This window comes from Pagrus pagrus (genome assembly GCF_965226575.1).
Source record: "Pagrus pagrus genome assembly, chromosome: 1".
Lineage (NCBI taxonomy): Eukaryota > Metazoa > Chordata > Actinopteri > Spariformes > Sparidae > Pagrus > Pagrus pagrus.
In genome coordinates, this window is record NC_140185.1 from 10872763 (window position 1) to 10893967 (window position 21205).

Genomic DNA, 21205 nt, shown 5'->3' on the forward strand with positions numbered 1-21205 from the left:
ATGAATGATGACTCACTTGTGGATGCAAATAAACACGTAGATACCAATGAGATTACGCTCAGTGTTGAAAGCAACAGATGTAAACTTGACAAAGGATATTTGTTTTGCTCCGTGTTGTGAGAAAACCTTGCATGTAAACTCCCAGCTGTGCGTGCATCTCTGTGTATATGTCTGTGTACAAGCAGTCTGAATCCATGAACTTGTCATCCTTTTGTAATGAGGGTTATGAAAATAAAACACAAAATACTGGCTCTCGTTATCTTCTGTCATAACACATGACACAGACATTCCTCTCAGAGGCTAATGAACAGTTGAGTGACTCAGTGTTATGGTTATGGCTCCACTAAAGCCAGTAGCTATGAGAAGATTAAGGAGGACTTCAGATGGATCCAAAACTAGCTCTGCCCCAGAAGGAATCTTATTTGGTCTTTCACTCGAGGCAGATTAATTCTGACCACGAGTCCTTTTTGTCGGCTTATTATTTTCACTAATTACCATTGCCAATACAAGTGAAGGACAGCTGATTAATGTGTGTGTGTGTGTGTGTGTGTCTTATGACTGGCCAGAGGTGTCTCCACTCACCGCCTCCCTCGCTGGCCCCTCCTGCTGTCTGTATGCTGGCAACAGCTCCAGACCGCCACTCAAGTGTTCCATACAAGTGATTCACAGAGCGTTCACTTTCCTTGTTTGTTTTTGGGCTTCGGTTTTTGTTTTCTGAAAGTAAATTTACTTTCACACACTTCGTGTTGGCCAGTGGCAATCAGAAGTACGAAGATCTTTTTACTTAAAGTGGCGACAAACAACTTTTCCCTCTTAGCGTTTCCAAGTGGTTTCATTGTTGACACCGCTGTGGCAAAGACCACTGGATCATTTGAGTTTTCCTCCAAGTCACACATAACAAGAACACATGACGAAACATGAGTCTATTGAATCATTTAGTCTACAAGAGAAATGGATTGTGAGTTCACCTTCCTTTTCCCGGGTGGTCCAGTGCGGCAGATTCAGGGGGTTTTATTATTAGAAATTGAAAATATATATTTTCATAATTATGTTTTCATCAGCATATAATCACTTGAAACTAAGAATCGTTTTGTTTTCATCACCTTGAAATGAGCTTTTTGTATCAATAGAGTGAGCGGGTCCTTTCCCACGAGGCCCACCATGTTGAACCTCCATGTTTGTACAGTAGCCCTGAATGTACAAACCAAACACTGATTCTAGAGAGAGCCTTTCATGTTTTTTGCATTTTTTGAAGTCCACTAAATCCTACATACTGCACTTTTAATCTATGATAATGTATCATAATTTATAAATTAATCTATATGTTACATGAAACATATGAAACTGCAAAGTAACTAGTAACTTAAGTTATAGAATAGATGTATTGGAGTAAAAAGTTTAATATTATCCTCAGAAATGAAGTAGAGTATAAAGTAGCAGAAAATGGAAATATTGACGTACCTCAAAATTGTACTTAAGTGCAGCATTTGTACGTAAATGTACTTTTCACCACCACGTCATGTAGTGTTCAAGAGTTTAAAGTTGTAAAGCAGTGAGCTCTAACATATCACTGTGTGTGCAGCAGTGTATACTTATCTGCACTCCGGATTACAAAAAACATTTTCAATAAAACTGCCGGACGGCACACCAGCGTGTCTGCCGCTGGTATTGAACAGTGTAGGTGGAATATTCATAACACATCCTCATTAGGATCATCACACCCAGCCAGGTGGTGTGGGCCAGCGCAAACAAGAGAATACATACGGCTTCACAGTGGTCAGCCAGTTTAATACCACAAAACTAGAAGAATTGGATTTCTTTAAAGTGGAAACAGACAATTTCCCCCCTTGTAGCATTTCCAAGCTGTATTATCGTTGGCGCCACTGTCACAAAGACAACAGACTGGCAAATACCAATAAGACTGGCAACTACCAACAATACAGAGCACAACTTTATCCAGTTTATCCAATCATTTAGTCTATCATGAAGATGTGAAAGCAGATAGAAACCGTGCTAGGCTGCCAGTCTGACTGGATCTCCAGTTAGCCTTCATTTTAAAACGTGAGATTTTGTGCCCTGTGGTAAACAAAATAGCGAAAGTGAGGTTTATACATGTAGGAAACCAATCTAAACACTGATTGTGTCATTATTCTACAACCATTACATTGTGCACTCAACATTTACTTAACAATTATTAGTTAAAGCAAAAAAAGCTCTTGCTCATGCTCTTGCTCTGTTCCCAGCTGAAGTTAGAAAAAGAACTGTAAAAGTCCAGATGGCTCAAGAAGTTTAGTTTCAGTCTGGATTGTAATATTTTTAGTCACACTGGGATCGGGCTCTGGGGATGGCAATGTCAGTCTGCAGTCACTCAGAAGGTCCACCATCATTATCAGATGGATTGCCCTGAAATTTTGCACAGTCAGTCATGGCCTCCAGAGAACAAAGCCAAATAACGTTGGTGATCCCCTGACTTTTCCTCTTGTGTCACTGTGGGGTTGAAAGTTTTGAAAGACATTTCTTAACAACTTTAGGATTGATTGCAATACAATACCTAAAGATTTTGGTGATTTCCCAACTTTTCCTCTCGTGCCTCCATGAGGTTGAAATTCAAGATTGTAAGTGAAATGTATCAATAACTATTGGATGGATAACCATTAATGTTCCCCTCAGGATGAATTGTAATAACTGTGGCGCTCGTTTGTCCCCACAGTACCGCAGCCCTCGTTTCCACATCCCCATCCAATGCCAGATTCATGCCAGGCTCATTAAGTGCTCCATTTAGCTCAGTAAAGCCCCACATATGGCTCTTTTCATGAAGTTAATACACTTGTTTGAACCTCATACATGTTATTATCACTGCACCCTGCTGTTTGAAATCCCCCCTTACTTTTTATGATAAGACTACAACGTAAAGAGCTGTACCTACACGAGCCATGGCATTTTATTAGCACACTATTTGTTAGTCTGTTTTTAAAAAGCATGTTGTGCTTTTTAGATGTGATTATTATTGTAAAACAACCTGCACTACAGCTGTATGGCTGTAAACACAGAGACACACGTAGATAACGTGACAAAGATGCAACCGCTGGAGAAAGACGGTGAAGTGAGAGAGAGAAACAGGACAGGGAGATTAATGCATCTGGAAGTATTTTGTGTCAAAGAGGAAAGCAACTGTGGTTTCCAAAACGGCCGTGACAGCAATCACCCAGAGTACAGTGTTATCTGATGTATTAATTTCAGATAATTCTCTAAATAAAGCTGTCTTTAGACAACACGCGGCTGCTGGGAGTGATTAAGAGCGGTTTGTATAGTTCAATTCTGATACTCAACTTAGCAACAAGTAATGGCATGTTTTCACTAAGATGAGTCTACAAAACTAAAAAAATATCTGATATATTAAGAGCTAAACTCAAATTTATGTAACATATGTATTATGGTATCACTTGTCTATTTGCAGTATTATTGTGACCTGTATGTAACAAGCTACGTTTTGAGCTCCTGATAGTTGACTAAGGGTATTTGGATATGAATTCATTCAAAATATAAAATATTTCATCCGTGTGTACAGTGAGAGTTTAACTTTTTAAGAATGAAAAGATTCATCATATAAATGTACACCGCAGTGAATGCTCTGGCTAGTAATCAGAATGGAGTTTTAGTCCAGTACCTAATAGACTAATATAGCTATGTTCTTCTTCATCATAATATTAAAGCTAGGATAACAAGATGGCTCAAAAGCAAAGGACCAAATCAAGGAGGTAAATAGGAAAGAAGAGAGGGAGAAAGCGAAATAAAAACAAGACCTCCATGTTCAGTAACCTTGAATTGTACTTTAAATTTGGCACAGAGTTTGCCCTTAAGCGTCTGATCATTTTTCATGGTTTCCCCAGCAGAAATATTTTCCAATAAACAATTTACTTTAGTGACAATTGTACCGTGAATGTTACAGGCTTCAGACCGGGAGATGAAGGTTAACAAAAACTGAGTGGTGCTTCATGTGGACGTGACCACAGCAATTTAACCTTCCATGAATTGGCTGAACAGAGAAAAGGGCACCGATACAGACATAACAAATGACAAACAAGAATAAAGACAATTAGCTCTTACCACCCACTGTTTTGCCTTGGAGACGGCAGTACTGTGTAGAACTTTCAGTGACTGCCAGTACTATGAAAAGTTACATCGATATGATGTAAAATACATCATATATATTGGTCAATTAGAGTTTTGAGGATTATGTAAATGTGCTCCTTTCCTTGCTGTTAAAATAACTGAGGTACAGTGCATGGCAGAGCACATACTGTAACTGAAACCTTAACAGAGACAAAGGCTATGTTCAGACAGCAGAAGAATCCGATTTGTTTCTCAGATCAGATCTAAAAGTGTCCGCACTGCTATTTGCTAACGATCACATTGGATTTTGGGTCCAGACGTCCCCAACACATCTGCGTTTGTTGATATGTTAAAGACATAGACGTCAGTAACTCCGAACGCTAGTGACGCGGCTTTCCAACACAGAAGCATCAATCAACTCACTCTATAAACAATCACACTGTCAAGGCACAGAGACCGTTTATTTCAGCGTGACTCCATGGACTGTTGTTTTCTGTGTTGTCTCCCATTCTTCTCTGCTAATAGCAGCCTGGATCCTGCTCAGCTGCATGGATACGCTTCTGTCTCTCTTGATCTGATGTTGCTGTTGCGTGTTGCACTGTGAGCCTCACAAAGTGCGCTTTAAAATCCATCATTAACGGCTAGAGCGTTGTCAGTCTGAACATAGCCTAGAGTCTAGCCATGCTTTGAAGCTGTACTACATGCTGAAGTCAGCATGCTAACATGCTCAGTATGACAATGCTAACATGCTAACACCATTTTTACTTCTCAATGCCAATTCCAAGGCCTGAACTTCGTGTATCTGCAGATAATGAGTTCTGATCTGATACCAGTGCATTCTAATGCATAAATTACGTTTATTTGATTGATTATAATTTACTGGATTGGAACACCCCTCTCAGCAGGTATGATATTTTATATTGATATGTCATTAATCTTGCAAGTAGTTGATCATAGATCAAAGTATCAAACAAAGTAAAATTCTGACTCGATGATGGTCTGGGATGAGTTAAGGATAACCAAAGTTATTACGGTTTCTAGGTTAGCCATCCACAAACGTCAAACAAAAGGATTTCAATCTGAACCAAATTTGTAGACCAACTGCCCAACTGAAGTGGAGGAAGTGGGTGTAAAATGGTTAAAAAACTTGATGCACTTCAATCAAAAAAGTGGGATTAGTGGGAAAGACAAAAGTGCAAAATGCTGCAGAGATAAATTCACTAGCAGGAGACACATGGAAGTAAGGGGAATCCCATACTTGAGAGAATAAGACATTACATGAGGGGAAACGACAAGATTCTTGTCCTTGGTAAATATCAAAAAAACTGGTAAACAGCTAATGACAAGTTAAACGGCGCACAAAATGACTCATTTGTACTCCAGAAAACAGCTGGTATCTTTTCTTCATGCATTTATGCTTCAAATTATAAATACGAACTGAATTAGAGGTTTCCATGTAAACTGTCCACCGTCCTGACTCAGAAACTCAAAGTGCTTATTTTAGAACATCTTTCTCCTTCAAAGCCACTCAGGCCGAGTGTGTCTTTATAAGCAAGGCTCTGTTTTTTCTGATACATGAACAGATATGGTGAGCAGTTAAGACTGTGATCCCTAACAGCTGTTCCTGCATTAGACGGGATCAGAGTATTCCCCCGACAGTGAAGCACAACGCCGGTTCACATTCTCTAACAAGGCCGATTACACCGGCCCTAATGCACTGCAACTGCCTGCAACATCACGAAGAGTGACTACCAACAAATCAGTGCATGTTAAACAGAAAACTTCTAACGTTAACTTTTCATAACAACTTCATCATCACTTAGTATTTCTGTTGCTAGATTTGTAACTCTCATACAATCTGGCAATCACGTTTGACTGAATGTATTTCATTCAATACATTCAGAAGATATCCTTGTGGGTAATTAAATCTATTGGGGGAGACCAGGGAACATTAGGAACCTCCATCTCACACTTCAGACCAGGCAGAGGCAGCAGTGACAACCTGAGCTTTAACCATGTGTCAACTTTTACTGCACTAACGCTCAGTGTGTCAGCAGGACCCAGGAAGAGAAGCTTCAAAGAGCTGAGCAGAGTGGCAGTGTGTGTATGTGTGTGCGTGTCATTGCGTAGACCCATGGTGTGTTTGCGAACTGCAAAGGCTGCTGTCAAAGCTTCACTATTCGTCTTTGTACACTACCTTAAATGGTGAGTACAGCCTCAACACTTGGAAACCGTTGTTTTCGTGAGAATATTTAACTTGGAAAAAATGCAGTTTTGTCACATTTGAAGAATTTCAGGGAAATTGAGAGCTTGTTTTTGATTTCGTGAGATGAAGTTTTTACAACATGAAAATATTACTTTTCATCCAGGCTATTTTAAATCAATCAAACTGATGGTTAACCCTGGGAGAGGCATGATATTGGCTGACAAAGCACAGTAAACTATCTAAGAGTTTGTTCCTGATCTTTCCCCAGTGAACTGATCTGATCAACTGATCTGGCTTACCACTATTTACAAAAACAATCATCTGTTCCAAAAGTTGCACCACTCTGTGTGCGTGTGAATGACTGTACAATGTTTGTACGTGTGTGAGTGTGTGTGTTTGTAAGCTAGTTATTTATAGTTGGAGCTAATGTTGTGAGGCTCCATCCCGAGAGATCCCCAATTATCATGGAATTTAGAAAGCAAAAGCTAAACCCAAACAGTCTAAAACAGTGCTAAGAATAGACTGACCTTAGACATAATCCATTCTCCCGGCATAAATGCAGTCATATCAGTGCAAGACAGGGTAAAGAGCACAAACACACACACACACACACACACACACACACACACACACACACACAGGCTCTTCTCCCTCCAGGAATGCTTTTAGAGTGTTAGAGCAGACACTGTGTGTAGGCAGATGTCTCTGCAGTAATAGTGGAAACTATCATAAATTGTGGATCTAGCCTCGTGCAAACGCTCCAAGTGGTCCTTCAGATACAATAGGGTGATATATCACAAAGCAATATTCCTGTCGAGCATTGGAGGGATTAGAAACAACTTTCTCAACAACTGCTTATCCAGTGAGCCTTCACCAAATGAAATGATTTGCATGATATAGTTCCAATCAGAAAAATTGAAAGTAAATCCCAGAACTCTGGTGTGTATAATGCTGAACCATGTCTGAACTAGCCAACTTCAAAAGCAAAAACAAAAATTAAAACAATGACTTTTTCTTTGGCTATGTCTATGACAGTAAAATGTTACAGCAATGTAGGAAAAGTTAGACATAAGCCTAATAAACAGATAAACTTAACAAAAAGCAGCAATGAGGCCGACTAATGGAAGTGCCACTGTGAGTTTAATGCTGGATGAAGCAGACAGACACATAGCAGAGCTCTGTGACTGGAGCTGGAGGTTAGTCTGAATTTGGAGTTGGAACGGGATTCGAGTTCATGGTGAGCTTGCATGTTTGCGTGTTACAGTGCAATCATCTAACCCATCACAGACTCTCTACTGGCTGCAACAACGTTCAACATAACATTCAACAATGGGAATCAATTAAAATGAGTTTTAAAACGATTTTAAAAGCTGACCTCCGCTCGTCCAGACAGCATATAACTCAGAAAAAGAGAGAAAGAGAGAGATAAACAGAGTGGAGAGGCAGACTGACAGGAGTGAAGGCATTGAGATTTAAAGAGGTTCACTCACGCATGTTTAGTGTGCCTGCCCGTGAGGCACTTCCTATGCTACTGTAAACTCCAGACAGCTCTGGGCCTTTGATCCTTGAACGGCAGCAGGCAGCCATTCAGGCTATAAAACCAAACTACCTGCACACACACATACAGCATGCAACCACAAACACACACACACACACACACACACACACACACACACACACACACACACAGACACAAGAATAAAGTACAGGAAATTTATGACTACATTAAATACACTATACATAATGTGTCAACTGAGGACACATACAGCTTGCAGGTCTCCATTGCATTGCATTACTCTCCAATTTCACTTCTACTACACTAAGTGATACTACTACCACCATCCGTACATTGTTATAATAAAAAAACAATATTAATAAGTTAACCATTATTAGTATAATAAAGGAAAGAAACAGGAAAAGGTAACAAACAGGGCTGTCTTCAAATCAATCATTTGAATAATCGATATCAATTCATAAAATTCTGAAATTGATCTTTTGATAGATTTCTATTCTAATCTTTTCTTATTCTTAAAAATGCACAAGGTTAGAGTGTTATAGCATCAATTCAAATTAGATTATGGCCTTGCGAATTGGAATCGAATAGATACAAGAAATCAGTGGGGAATCTAAGCTCCAGTAATAAATAACAAAAAAATGTAAGAAAAAAAAGCTGAAAGAACAGTGTCTCCAGATGTGTTTGTAAGTAGTGATTTAAAGTCCTCAGGCAGATCATCTTACAGTCTCAGAGCTCAGAGGCTAAAAACACAAATGAGTTGGAAGGAACACAACAGTAAGAGAAATCTGACAAGCAAAACAGGGCAACACTTCAGCAGTGAATGCTCAAAACCAGATCCTACAACAAAGATATTTGATCTGTTCAGAACATAAAAACTAATCTTATGTGTTGTAAGCCTAAACACCTTTCAAGAACAAAGTCAGGGCACCAAAACCTAATATGTTGAAGAGGGTTTGAAGTCTACTGCTTCCTCGTCTCCCCTTTCCTCATCATGTAAGATCAACGGTGTCGCCCTTAACCTGTCAACATGGGACTGTTGTAAAAAACTTACAAAGAGGTACATTTAACTGCTGCAATCAACTATTCAAGATATGTTACAGCTGCATGCTGTTGGACTGCTCAGCTGCATAAATTAAACCTTTACATTGTCACATCACTTGGCTTTCAACTATGGCAGCAAAGTTGTTAGACATCTCCAAGGAGTCCCTTTTCATCATTTCCTTGTGTCCACTGACCCAACCCAAGGTGAGAACAAGGGTCACTAGTTGAACAACTGCTTATCCAGTAAAACATACCCTCCATTCCTTCAGCACCCCAACCTCAAACCAAATTCCATGAAACGGTCAGCACGTGGAGGAGTGACAGTACTGGAAGTGACCTTTCCCCAAGTGGTTACTGGCTGGAATGGTGAGATATGCAGCTACTTAGTGCAAAGCAAGTGGTGGTCCAGTCTTCCAGTCATTTTACAGTGCAAATCAGGCTTGGGAAATAATCCTAAATGCCATTCTCTTGACTGTGATGCTTTTTAATTATCAAATTGATCTCCAGCAGAGAGATGGGCAAGGCTCCCCTGGCTCCTCAGGCTATTGCCTGTCCATGGCACGTCCTCTTTACGCTTTATGTTGCCAACGTCTTGGCCAAAAAGACAACACAAAGACTACAGCCAACAGCCAACTAGCCTTCACATTTTGCGCCTGCGTGTGAGGAAATAACTCTCTGTACCATCAGGTGGGGGTAGTCTGTAGTCATCATTCAAAAAGGGAAACCAGTAGAATCCGGAAGGCAGAAACTGCTGCAGCATTTGCCTATAATTTTCACTCAGCTCTCACTAATATAGTCACTTATAAGGGCCCCTTTCATTTTCCATTTCTCTTCTCTAGCACTGATTCCCTTAAGTGAACGGCTATTCAGAGTGATTTCTCTCACTGACGGGGTCTGCTGCCAATTCAACATGCTCATTTGGCAAAAAAGCAAAAACCAAACACCCAGCGTTTGCCCCAACATTGACCGATGGTCGGCCATCGACCTGGTGTGCCAGGGCACTGATCCTCAGTTTGTGCTGTCAGCTTCATTGCAATGGTATGGCTCAATCTCCTGGACTGGCTCCAGCTCCCTTCCCATCATTCTGAGGGCAAGTCCTCCAAGGGCTGCCCAACTGGCATGGCACTATAACCCAACACAGATCCTTGCAGGAAGTGAGCCCACATAGTGACCCTGCGTTGAGCTTGACCAGACCCCGTGAGCCCAGCCACTAAGATATCGCCTGCAAGCACCCCTTGCAGGCTTGTCTACAGGAGGGGGCCCCAGTTTCCAGATTCCAGGCAAGGTCACTCATTGCTGTGAGGCCAATTCATAGGGGTCTTGGAATCGCCTTGTCTGGCCTCTCTCCTGGTAGCAATTTGCCAAGGGGGACCCATCCAGGTGCAACTTTCCCCTGACAACACAGCTTCTAGGGTCACACAAACCCCTTCACCATGAGAAAGTAGCTATTGGATTGTGGGTCTGTACTGTAAACTTCTAATGAACTGTAGTCCACCTACATGAAAAAATTGTTTTATTCTTTAATTAATTACTAATTAAATTACAAAACATTAATTGAAAAAAATCTAGAATTTTGCATTAATTTTAATGTCATTTTAATGTAAAATAATTGGTGCAGAGTGTGAACTGTCTTCGAGGTGATAGAAGGGACAGGTGAACAGGTCAGAGTGACACCTAATAGATCAGGTCTTTACGACCCCCAGTTCAGAGATGAGAAGGAGACCTGCTGCGGCCAGAAGTCCCTCTCTCTCAGGCCTACAGCCCTGACCTCCTCAGGGGAGCACGTCATTAGGGACCATATAAACTTTTGAAGTGGTGAGTCCAAGGAAAGGCCAGGTATGTAAGGCAATAAATTGTGACTTAGAATACAAACACAAAACGTGAAAGAGCGCATGACCCCTGACACAGAAATGACTACTTCTGAGCACTTATGTCTTCTGTTTTTCTCCCCTTGGATGGATACCTGCCAGCCATGACTTATTACTTCCCATTATTACACTCAATAAGAATGAGAAGTAAAGGGCCACTTTGAAGTTTTTCTTTTCTTTTTTTTTTACTTGAGTCAATAAATCCGCACCAATGATTCAGTGCAGTTTAGTGAAGCCACTAATTAATTGTGACATTTTAAATGATAGGGGAGAAATTCTTCAAAGCTTTGTCATTGGAGCAAATATCTTAACCATCACTGAAGTGATTGTGAGTCACTATGAGATCTGTAAAAAGCACAGACGTATTTAAATGCAAGATGTTTCTTGTAAAAAGCAGGGGTTGTAGCAAGTTCTGCAAGAGTGAATGTGCATGCAAATGTTCTTAAAGTATTTAGGAGTGCATACCAAGGAGAGCCCGCTATTCTAAGAGTTCATAGCTCCCTCTCATGTCCGGTGGGTGAGTGACAGTGAGAGGCAGGCAGAGGGTGTTTCTCTATTGCATCTCAGCCAGGGACAGCTGACTGGTTGGGATCTAATTGCTCTCAAGTGAGGTCAGCAGGAGGCATTTATCTAAGCAGAGTGCACAGCGACAGTGGAAGATGCACAGAGTCAGCCTGCCAGAATCAGGGAGACATCCATGGGAACTGACAGAAGCTCCCAGCTCTTGCTCAGCTTTACAGCATTACTGGACTTGGTTTACAACTGAGACTTCAGCTTTAGAACGAAAGAGTCTTCAAATTAAAGGTCTTGCTGAAGGGGAACACACCTCTGACAACTCCTGTCATCACTCAGAGCACATGTAAGTCATTAAACTATGGATTTATTTTTAGTAAGAGCCACATAGTTTGTTTGTTTAAGTGTAAATACTGCATGAATGATGTGGAGGAGATAACACACCACAGACTTTTGAAGTGATCCAGTGGCATTGATGCAATATTTCACTGTTGTGTGTTTATGATGGGGAGACATGCACGTCACAGTACACCACAGAAATTTTGATTTACTGCTAGGAAATGTTGGATACATATTCATTCGAACACATAACACCAGAAGCTCTCTGAAAGTTGTTGGGCAATTTATAGCACTCTAGACTATCGAACTAGGTGAATCCCAGTGATCGTTTACTTTTTGGAGCTGCTCGAAAAAAGTCCTCTAATTTATAAATGTACTTGCGAGTGTAACAATTTTTTCAGCTGCATTAGCTAGAATCAATAATCTCTACTTTTTATTTTTTAGTGACATCTTGAGTAACATTTCCTGAACTGGATTATGACGTCCCTTGTCAGACTATGGTCAACAGAGGATGGAGCAATCATCACTCACCGCCACTGAGGATTAAAGAGAGACACCATCTCCTAATTCTGTCACCTGTCTTCGTCACACCACTCTCCAGCTTCAGCCAACCCCAACCAGCTTCACAAAATCTCCTCCACAACTACCCTGTCTCAGCGTCCCACTAGGAATCCCTGCTGCTGGAACAGGGACCCGGAGGTCACAACACAAGGGTCACCAAGTCAGGGGTCAGGGGGTCGCTGGGCTGTGGAATAGCATACAGATCTCTATCTCACATTTCAGTATGTTGTTCATTGATCCCCACTGCATTGTATTATAATGCGCAAATGGATGCTAACATGGAACCTTCAAAATCTGTTCTCGGGACTGTACCTCCATGCGATCTTCCTGTTCGGCAGCGTGTGTGTGGTCTACAGTGACTGCACACCTGAGCAACGTGCCGCCATCATGAACTGCTCCAGACACGAGCGCCACACCAGGAACTATGACTACATGGAGGGAGGAGATGTGCGCATCCGACAGCTGTTCAGCGGCACGCAATGGTTCCTAACAATTGATGACAATGGCAACATCAATGGGACTCAAGATGCCACCAACTGCCACAGTAAGGATGACTCTTTTTCAGTGTTGTGAAAAGTACCCCAACACTTGAGTAAAAGTAAAGATGACGTGCTAACATGCTACTTTGGTAAAAGTGAAAGTCACCCACACGAATAGTGTGGGATAAAAGTCTTAAAGCAAAGTAACTAGTAACTGAAGTTATCAAATAAATATAATGGAGTACAAAAGTATAATATTTGCCCCAAAATATAGTGTAGTCCAAGTACAAAGTAGCAGAAAATGAAAATACTCAAGGAAGGTACAAATACCTCAGAATTGTACTTGAGTAGAGTACTTGAGTAAATGTAATCAGTTACATTTGTTCACTGCTCTCTTTGTCAAATTATAATAACAGTAGTTCCGTATAAGAAAAAAAAACCACACCACTAATTTGCTAACATATTACTTAGGTAAAAGTGAAAGTCACCCATACAAATAGTAACTGGTTAATCTTAAAGTATCTAGCAATACATGTATTAAAGTATCAGAAGTTCAAGTAAAAGTAAATTATACATACAGATATATGTTAATACTCTATACTCAGGAGCAATTGGTTATTGGCCTGGCAGATTATTGGAGGCGATATAACATTTTTCTGTTACTTTGGCTCTGATGCAGCATGTAATCTAGAAAGTAACTACTAACTTAAGTTATCAAATACATGTAGTGGAGTAAAAACCACAATATTTCCCTTCAAAATGTAGTGTAGTCCAAGTATAAAGTAGCAGAATTTGAGTAAATGTAATAAGTTATATTTGTTCACTGCTCTTTTTGTCAAATTACAATACCAATGGTTTGGTATAAGATCTACATTTATTAGAAATTTAAAAAAACACCACACATTTGCAAAAAATAGTACTTTTGTAACAGACCCATACAAACAGTAATAGCGTAAGTATCTGCTAATAGATGTACTCAAGTATCAAAAGTACTTAGCCTCAGTACTTAGCAGCAGAAAACAGAAATACTCAAGAAAAGGTACAAATAACTCAAAATTGACCAAAATAAAGTAGTTGAGGAAATGTAATTAGTTACATTTTGTCTAATTATGATACCTGTGGTTCACTCTTAAGTTTCTCTGCATTTGTTAGTGATAAAAAAAAACACTAATTTGCTAGAATATATTTTCCAAATGTGAATCTTCTGGAAAGTAAGTGCATTTCTTTAGTTGTGAAATCTTTCGACTGAGTCAGTAATGAACCGTTGGCCTGTCAAGGTGACAGAAGCACGTGGGAGGTGTTATTGGACAGCGTTCTCCACAGTGTAATCACAATGTTAATGGGTCATGTGTCTCTGTTAGAGCAGCCAAAGTGACAGAGCTAAAATGAAGCAGGTGGGGACTTTGGCTTGTTAAACCATAACACCATCTAAACACAAGTAAGTAAACTGAAGGGTCTTGGAGACGGGTGGGTGCCAGGCCACCGTGACCTCAGACTCACATCTGTTTATTACTTTCTCACAAACTTGCAGTGTCATAATGAGATCTCGGGACAGCACATTTGCAAGAATATTAGAAAAGGGAGAATTAATGTTGGCCTCCTGATGAACCTGTGATTAGTGTCCAAAATCACTGTTCCATACAACTAAAAGCAAATAATGCATGGCAGTTAAATACTGAAAGGCTATTTCTATAACTTATATTTTCCTCTTAATGTGGTAAATTGTTAGACTCACTGCTGACAGAGCCAACACTTTCCAAAGTTCCTGTTTTTAAGATCCTAATGGAAATCTCTGTCATAGTGAGGATGTTTTAAGTAGTTATCATTTCCTCCTATCTGACAGTGTCTCTGTCTGGAATGTTGGCTTCACAGGGAAATGCCTCATAGTGGATGGAAAAGATGCTTGTGCAACAATTGGCAGTGAAAGACAGAAAAATTGATACACCCATATGTGGCTGACAATCGCACGCTACAGAGAAACTTGACCAATAAGCCTTTGAAGAGACAAGCGTGGTGCAGATATATATATGTAATAAATCAGTGAGGCATGCCTCTTGGCTGAAGTTAACAAGAAGTCCCGAAGAGCTGATTGCATAAAGGTTTTTTTTTTTTTTTTTTACAAAAAGAGAACACAAAAAAAGAAGAAACCAAAATGAGACACTTGGACCTGCATTATGTTTGACTTCTCCACATGTGCCTCTGCAACAAAAATATAGGTTTATTCCAGTCAACTCATCTCTTGCGCCACACAAGTTTTTCCTTATATGTTGAAGGGTTGTTTTATATTAGAATGTGGATACTGTTATTTCTTTATTTGCTTATTATTTCTAAGCTTCTGTAATTGCAATGTATGGAGAACTCAAATGTCTAAAACAAACAAAATAGTAAATGGTAAACATAAGCGTGTACAGTATGTGTCTAAGTGAAAGACCACGGCAAAGCTTAATTTGAGTTTAAACTAAAGGTGATAATAATATCAAGAAAAACTTATGTTAAGCCACAGCGTAAAGCATATAAACAACTCTCAAGGAGGCAGTTAACAAATTGTAAACAGCAGCGTGACAACTGACAAACAGAGAAGTCAGTAAAGTTAGAAGTGGGTAGAAGTATGTTTTAGATTCATTCTCTACTAAGTCACCCAGATTGTGGCATAAAAGACCTGCTGTTCAGCCAAATGATTTTAAATTTGGTAACACTTTATAATAACCATAACGAATAAATAACGAACAATGAAACGCTTTATAAACCATTCGTTAAGCAATTGTTTATTGTAAAGTTTGAAAACCTGTTTTGATGTTTTATAAAGCATTTCATTGCTTGTTCACATTGAAATAACTATTAACTAAAGTTTAATTACCTATATTTGGTAATGCCAAACTGAAATACACATAATCTGATAATAATATGGTGGGGGGTTTTTTGTTTTAGACCTGATGACAAAGCAATTGAAAGTTATGAAAATGTATTTGCTAGACGTTACATGATGTCAATGTATTTAGTATGAAGCAGTAGATATTATTATAGAATTTGTCTGTATATATAATAATGCACTATTCCTGTAAGGCCATTGATTGTACAGTAAACACCGGATTCAAACTGTTCAGAAGAAGCAGGATTAGGGATTACCCACAAGTTATTTTACTTAGCAAAGGGGTGGACCAGCGTATGATAACAAATCGGTTCAAGCTGAGGATAGCCTGAGAGGCTCTCTGCATCAAAGCCAAAATGTTAACAATATGTGCATGTGTGTGGAAATGTGTTCCCTCGTTCCACAGTAGACCAAACAACCGTAGCTGTTACATGTAATATTATGGGAATAGCAATTCCATGCTGTATGCGGTGTATGAGGTTATGCCTCTTAGCAAGCATAAAAACACACTTATGGAAGCTGCATCTACAGTTGCCACCAGTGTGTGGTTCGTTTAGGAATCGTTGGTTAACTGACTCAGAGTGTATAATCGCTTTACAAATTATTCACAAATGTAGCTCTAACCCTGTTAATGTGAACTTTAAGACCTTAGCCAAGTCACGTCAGATGAAGAAAATCAAGGAGGCGAATAGAAGAGCAGACGTAATAAATATGAGTGCACAAAGGGCAACGATATTAAGTCAAATATCAAGAGGAAACAGAGAACAAACAACATTCCTAGATTGATGGGAGACTGCCATCTGTTTGTGATCAAACACTAAAATGCAGCATGCTCAATGTCCGTCTGAAGAGCTTTAATAGAGTTCTTCCCTTTATTCTCTGTCTGTCAAATGAAAGCCTTTCTGCTATATGTTTAAACAAACATATCGCAGAAATGGATTGTTATTCCATAACAATCTATAATATGGACCTTGTTGATGTCCTTTAAATACTTATTTTTGTTTTAATCTTTGATTTACTCTAGCTTTAGGACGTTAAAATTAATGTTTTGTTTTGCTTTTATATGATGAGACATTTTATTGAGCCCAGTAGATCTGTATGACTGCAGGACTAATAATTGGTTATCTGTGTATTAGTACTGTGATTAAATGGTAAAGTAAAATGCATACTTAAAAGTCCTGTGAGATACGCAGCTCCTTCAGTTTCAGGAGGTTTGGAACATCCCGGATGGGTACATACATTCCAATGTACATATTCATATTTATTTGAGATTAGGTAAATTTTTTTGTATAACTTTAAAAGTTTTAATGAACTTTAGCCTTTCAAAAAGGCACATTGGCCGATTTCAAAGCATCAAGCCTAAAGACATTGCATTCACTGCGTTTCAAAGCAAAAACAAGTGCTAACTGCTTTTCAAAATATTTTCATATATAATTAAAATAATGCCTCCAGGTATGTTCCCTAGAAATATCAAACCTTGTTCTGAAGTTGCATAATCCCAAACCACAAAAGTTACGTGTGAGTGTTTTCACTCTCCCACAGACTTGAAGGGCAGGCCTCAAAACGTAGCGTGCAAAGCAAATGCAAGGAGGTAGTTTTCTCAATCCCAGGAGAGTGAGGCCTAATCTGTCTCCCATATGTGCTATGGCATAGGTTGTGGTTTGTGTAATGGCCACCCAGGCCAGTTAACAAGGCTTGAATAAAGCCAGAGACCACAGACTGATTAACCACAGGAACTTCCATCCCATTTGTTAATGAAGATGAATGTTGAGAGCAGCGTTAGAGCTAGAGTGAAGGCTGGATGTCAGTAGTATCTTATCTGTCCTGTGATATGTCTCAGTTTTCTGAGTGTGTGACTGTCTGGCAGGTATTCTGGAGATCAGGACAGTGTCTGAGGGCGGCATACTGGCTATCAAAGGAGTGAAGAGTCAGTATTATATCTCTATGAACAAGTCTGGACAGCTGCAAGGCAAGGTAATATTTTTTCTCAGTGAGACATTTTTGTACTGTATATACACTGAACAAAATATCATGATATTTTTGATATCAATATTGCAGCAATATTGTTGGGATGAGATCCACCAATACTTGAGATCCACCAATCAATCGACCAGAGACCAGAATTCTACGGTTGTAGGCATTATCAGCCGATATATGTCAGTTGGCCAATATTATTGACCGATATTGGCACGTGACAGATATGTCGGTATCAGAATCTATGCTGCCCAATATGCATCAATATGAAAACTCTTTTTTAAGAGTTTATAAGGCAGAAAATTATGATTTATAATCCTTAAATTCCCAGTTAATTCACTGTTTCGGTGCACTGAAAGTTCATTGTTAAAACTATAAAATATCCTGCCCCAGTTACATATCTTATCACATCTTATATTCATATCAGCATCGGCCATTTAAATAATCAAGACAACAAGTGACAATTAAGAAAAATACTAAACACATCAATTGTATTATTTCACTAATGTGTGCCTTGTCCTTTCCAGAGGATCTACAATGAAAACTGCAACTTCAAGGAAGTTTTCCTAGAAAACTACTTCAATGCATACTCCTCTGCAAAGTGGACTAAAAATGGCAAAGAAATGTTCATAGCCCTGTCTCAAAAGGGAAGGCCAATGCGAGGGAAGAAGACCCGGAGGGAGCACACAGCATCTCACTTCATCCCTATTAAGTGCAAGGATGACGAAAGGAGGGTGGACTGAACGAGCAGAGGACTAATGAGTCGCAAACTGTGTATGATTTCAATCACATATCATATATGTTAACAGACACATATAAGACCATTACCAACATCACGCTCCACTCTCCTCTATTTGTAGATTGTTTATGTTATGTTCAATAATATGTTGTAATTTCCATTAGATAAAGCAACAGATATCAGATGGGCACATTAAACCATCCCAAACATCCTCAAATAAGATGTTGAAACAAGAAAATACTGACGTGTTTGAAATAACCTTGACTGGTATACAAACTGTAAAACCACTGTAGTCTATTCAATATTATTGTTATTTTGAATTAAATATTATATTTCCTTATAAAACAGTTAAGTGTTTTCTTATAAAACAGTAAAAATGTATTACGCACAGTCGGGGCTGTATCCTTTTCCAAAGATGATCTACACCCGGCCAGATGTGGAGACCTGTGTGCTCGACAGAAAGGTCCAGAATAGAGGTTTGGCTTGGCCAAGATGTGCTGAAGCAAGCTGGACTTGTCTTTTTTAATGGTACAAGTGCTCAGAGCACATAAAACAGAGACACGATGAATAACAAAAGCATGTTCAGTAAAATGAGAGCATGTAGGATGATCTGTTTGTGAATGATCCGTCTCGATTTGTCTGTCCGTCTGCATTGAAAACTCTGATCAAATGCATTGTAGCTGTTCACTGATTCCCTGTTCATTATCATGGTGTGATTTTGAAATGCTAAAATATTCTGCTGCTGCTGAAAAGATATTCAGATTAAAATACGAAGTGAACAACATTAAAAAATGTGTATGCGATGCAATCTCTTTTTATCAGGAGGGAATAATCCTGAGCACTAAAACATCACATACTGATTCATAAGGAGATGTTTTATTTGTTTTTGTTATCACAACACATTTTTACTAAGTATGACTAAGACAAAAATCTACCCAGATATAATATATTGTACGATATCACTGGAACATCCTAATACTGGCGATCAGCATATGAATGTACATTTTTCTACCATACTGTGCAACTGTTTAAAGGGCCACTATGTAAGTAATGGCGAGAATTTTAGTTTATGACATTCAAAAAGTCAACTAACTATATCAACAGATTAACATATAACAGTGTTGCTGTTGCTACTGAAGTTAGCATGCTAATGAGCTAGCCCTGGCCCGTTCTTCCTTCTAATACAACGTTGTACCTCAAAAGGCGATGATCCCATAGCCCCCGTTGTTTCAACTGGGAAATCTGCATAGGCATTTAACAATTAAACAAAATAAATGCAGAAAATGTTGAGAAAGTCAATATTCTTACATCTATTTTTTCTACCAAAAAGAAAGACACAACTGTACACTGTCTGAATTCAAGTTTTTCTCTTATACCGAACTAAGACGGGCTTAACTGTTGTGTTTCATCGTAAAACACGCTTCGTTCCAACTCGATATACATGAAATAAAACTCACCAAAACAGTCTTTCCACAATCAACTTATCCACATTTCACCAAGTCAGATGTGAAAATATTCCAGCTCTAAGCTAACAATAAGCTAAATAAGCTAACAATTATAGCTGGCGGAGAGAAAAGTGTGCATTGAATTCTGGCCTTATCTTACATGCTGCCCCTTTGAGTACAGTTTTAAAGATGGCTTTAATGAGCTTTTTGAGGTGCTATAAAAACTCCAAAACAAACTCACAGGAACATTGAGTTTTTCAAGTTCTTACGGCTAACATGTTAATAGACAATTGCCTATTTAAACATAGAACAAAATGGACGTCTTTGGTGCCATTTTTCTAATATTCACAAGCACCTTTCCTACTTTTGTCTGGGTTTTGAGATATGTTACTTGTTGATTTGCTAAATGCTCTATCTGTCGTCAACAGCCATTCTGAATGACAGCAAGTCATTCTTTCACAACAGACGTGGTAATTTACAACCCACATCTGTGAGCAGTGCTGATTCTCAGTGGATCTGGCAGTACTAGCAAGCCTTTAACAATATACCAAGTGTTTTAATTCTGTGTTAATAAAAAAAAAACTATGAAGTATTCATGAAACTATGAACTATGAAACTATGAAGCTGATTAGCAAACTCTGGAGTAAATGAAGAGAGAATTGAAACACACCCTCAATAAATCAGATTTGAGAAATAAAAACAGTTTTATTCTATTTGCATGTTGACCGTTACTAAGAAAGATGACCTCATTATTTAGTCAAAACCTTTTAAATATCTGCAATCTCAAGTGATTTGGTCTCATTTTTGAAACAGGATAACATTTTATTATGAGAAGAACAGACTGTATGATTTAATTTTTCCCGTGATTTTGATCTTATTAGAAAATGACTGCTTGAGTTTTAGTCTAAGCTAATCTTTGATTATCATTTGATAAAATTTAGTTCATACAGCCTCTAACACCATCATTCATGCAAGTCTGTAGAGAAAACCTATTACACATTAAGCAACTTCAAACTCTGAAGTTACGGCAGTCCTCTGGAGATATTAAGCCGTCCATTTCCAGCTTAGCTGATTTAATGACAAGATAATCAAATCTGTTGATGTTGTCTTTAGACAGATTGGATGCATATGGGGAAGAAACATTTGGGAAAACTTAAGTGTCCTTTGTACAATCCTCGACATGATGATCTACATGAATAGGTTCGCTCAAACTGATAAGAGAGGTTGAGATGTGGTAATACAACTCGAGGATAAATCTACTAATTTATGATGGAAGATAAAAATACATCGACATGGTCAAATGTCACATTAATTCCCTCTGAGTTTATGTTGTATTGAGTATAAGTGGAGTCATGTCAGTGGAGAAAATATTGCAGACATATTGGCAGGGTGCCTACAGCATTTGATCATACAAAATTACCTATAAACACATGTGTGCAGACACATACACACATACACCAACACGGAGCACGAGCTTTACCTTTTGCCTGGGTTCACATCTGGCTTGGAGAACCCCTGTCAGATAAAGACAGTCAAATTGAG

At 39.0% G+C, this 21205-nt stretch overlaps 2 protein-coding genes across 4 annotated transcripts in view; one reads left to right on the forward strand and one right to left on the reverse strand.

The window, feature by feature from the left end:
* The window catches only part of cops2 (COP9 signalosome subunit 2), a 57486-nt gene that overhangs the window by 29317 nt on the left and 6964 nt on the right, over positions 1-21205 (reverse strand). Inside the window, exon 1 of one of the 2 annotated variants that reach the window (XM_084348717.1) lies at positions 7810-7828. The exons of the other annotated variant lie outside the window; for it this stretch is intronic. The gene's annotated coding sequence lies outside the window, so the exon portion shown is untranslated. Of the gene's footprint in view, positions 1-7809; positions 7829-21205 lie in introns of those variants that run through there. 2 annotated transcript variants of the gene reach the window in all.
* fgf7 (fibroblast growth factor 7) lies at positions 10453-19339 on the forward strand. 2 transcript variants are annotated; one of them, XM_084361754.1, is made up of 4 exons: positions 10453-11603; positions 12041-12701; positions 17373-17479; positions 18007-19339. In XM_084361754.1, exons 2-4 carry the CDS (start codon positions 12416-12418, stop codon positions 18220-18222), a joined length of 609 nt encoding a protein of 202 aa, XP_084217880.1. In that variant the 5' UTR covers positions 10453-11603; positions 12041-12415; the 3' UTR covers positions 18223-19339. The 2 variants fall into 2 exon arrangements, with proteins under 2 accessions (XP_084217880.1, XP_084217881.1); XM_084361755.1 differs by lacking the exon at positions 10453-11603 and having other exon boundaries at positions 11965-12701.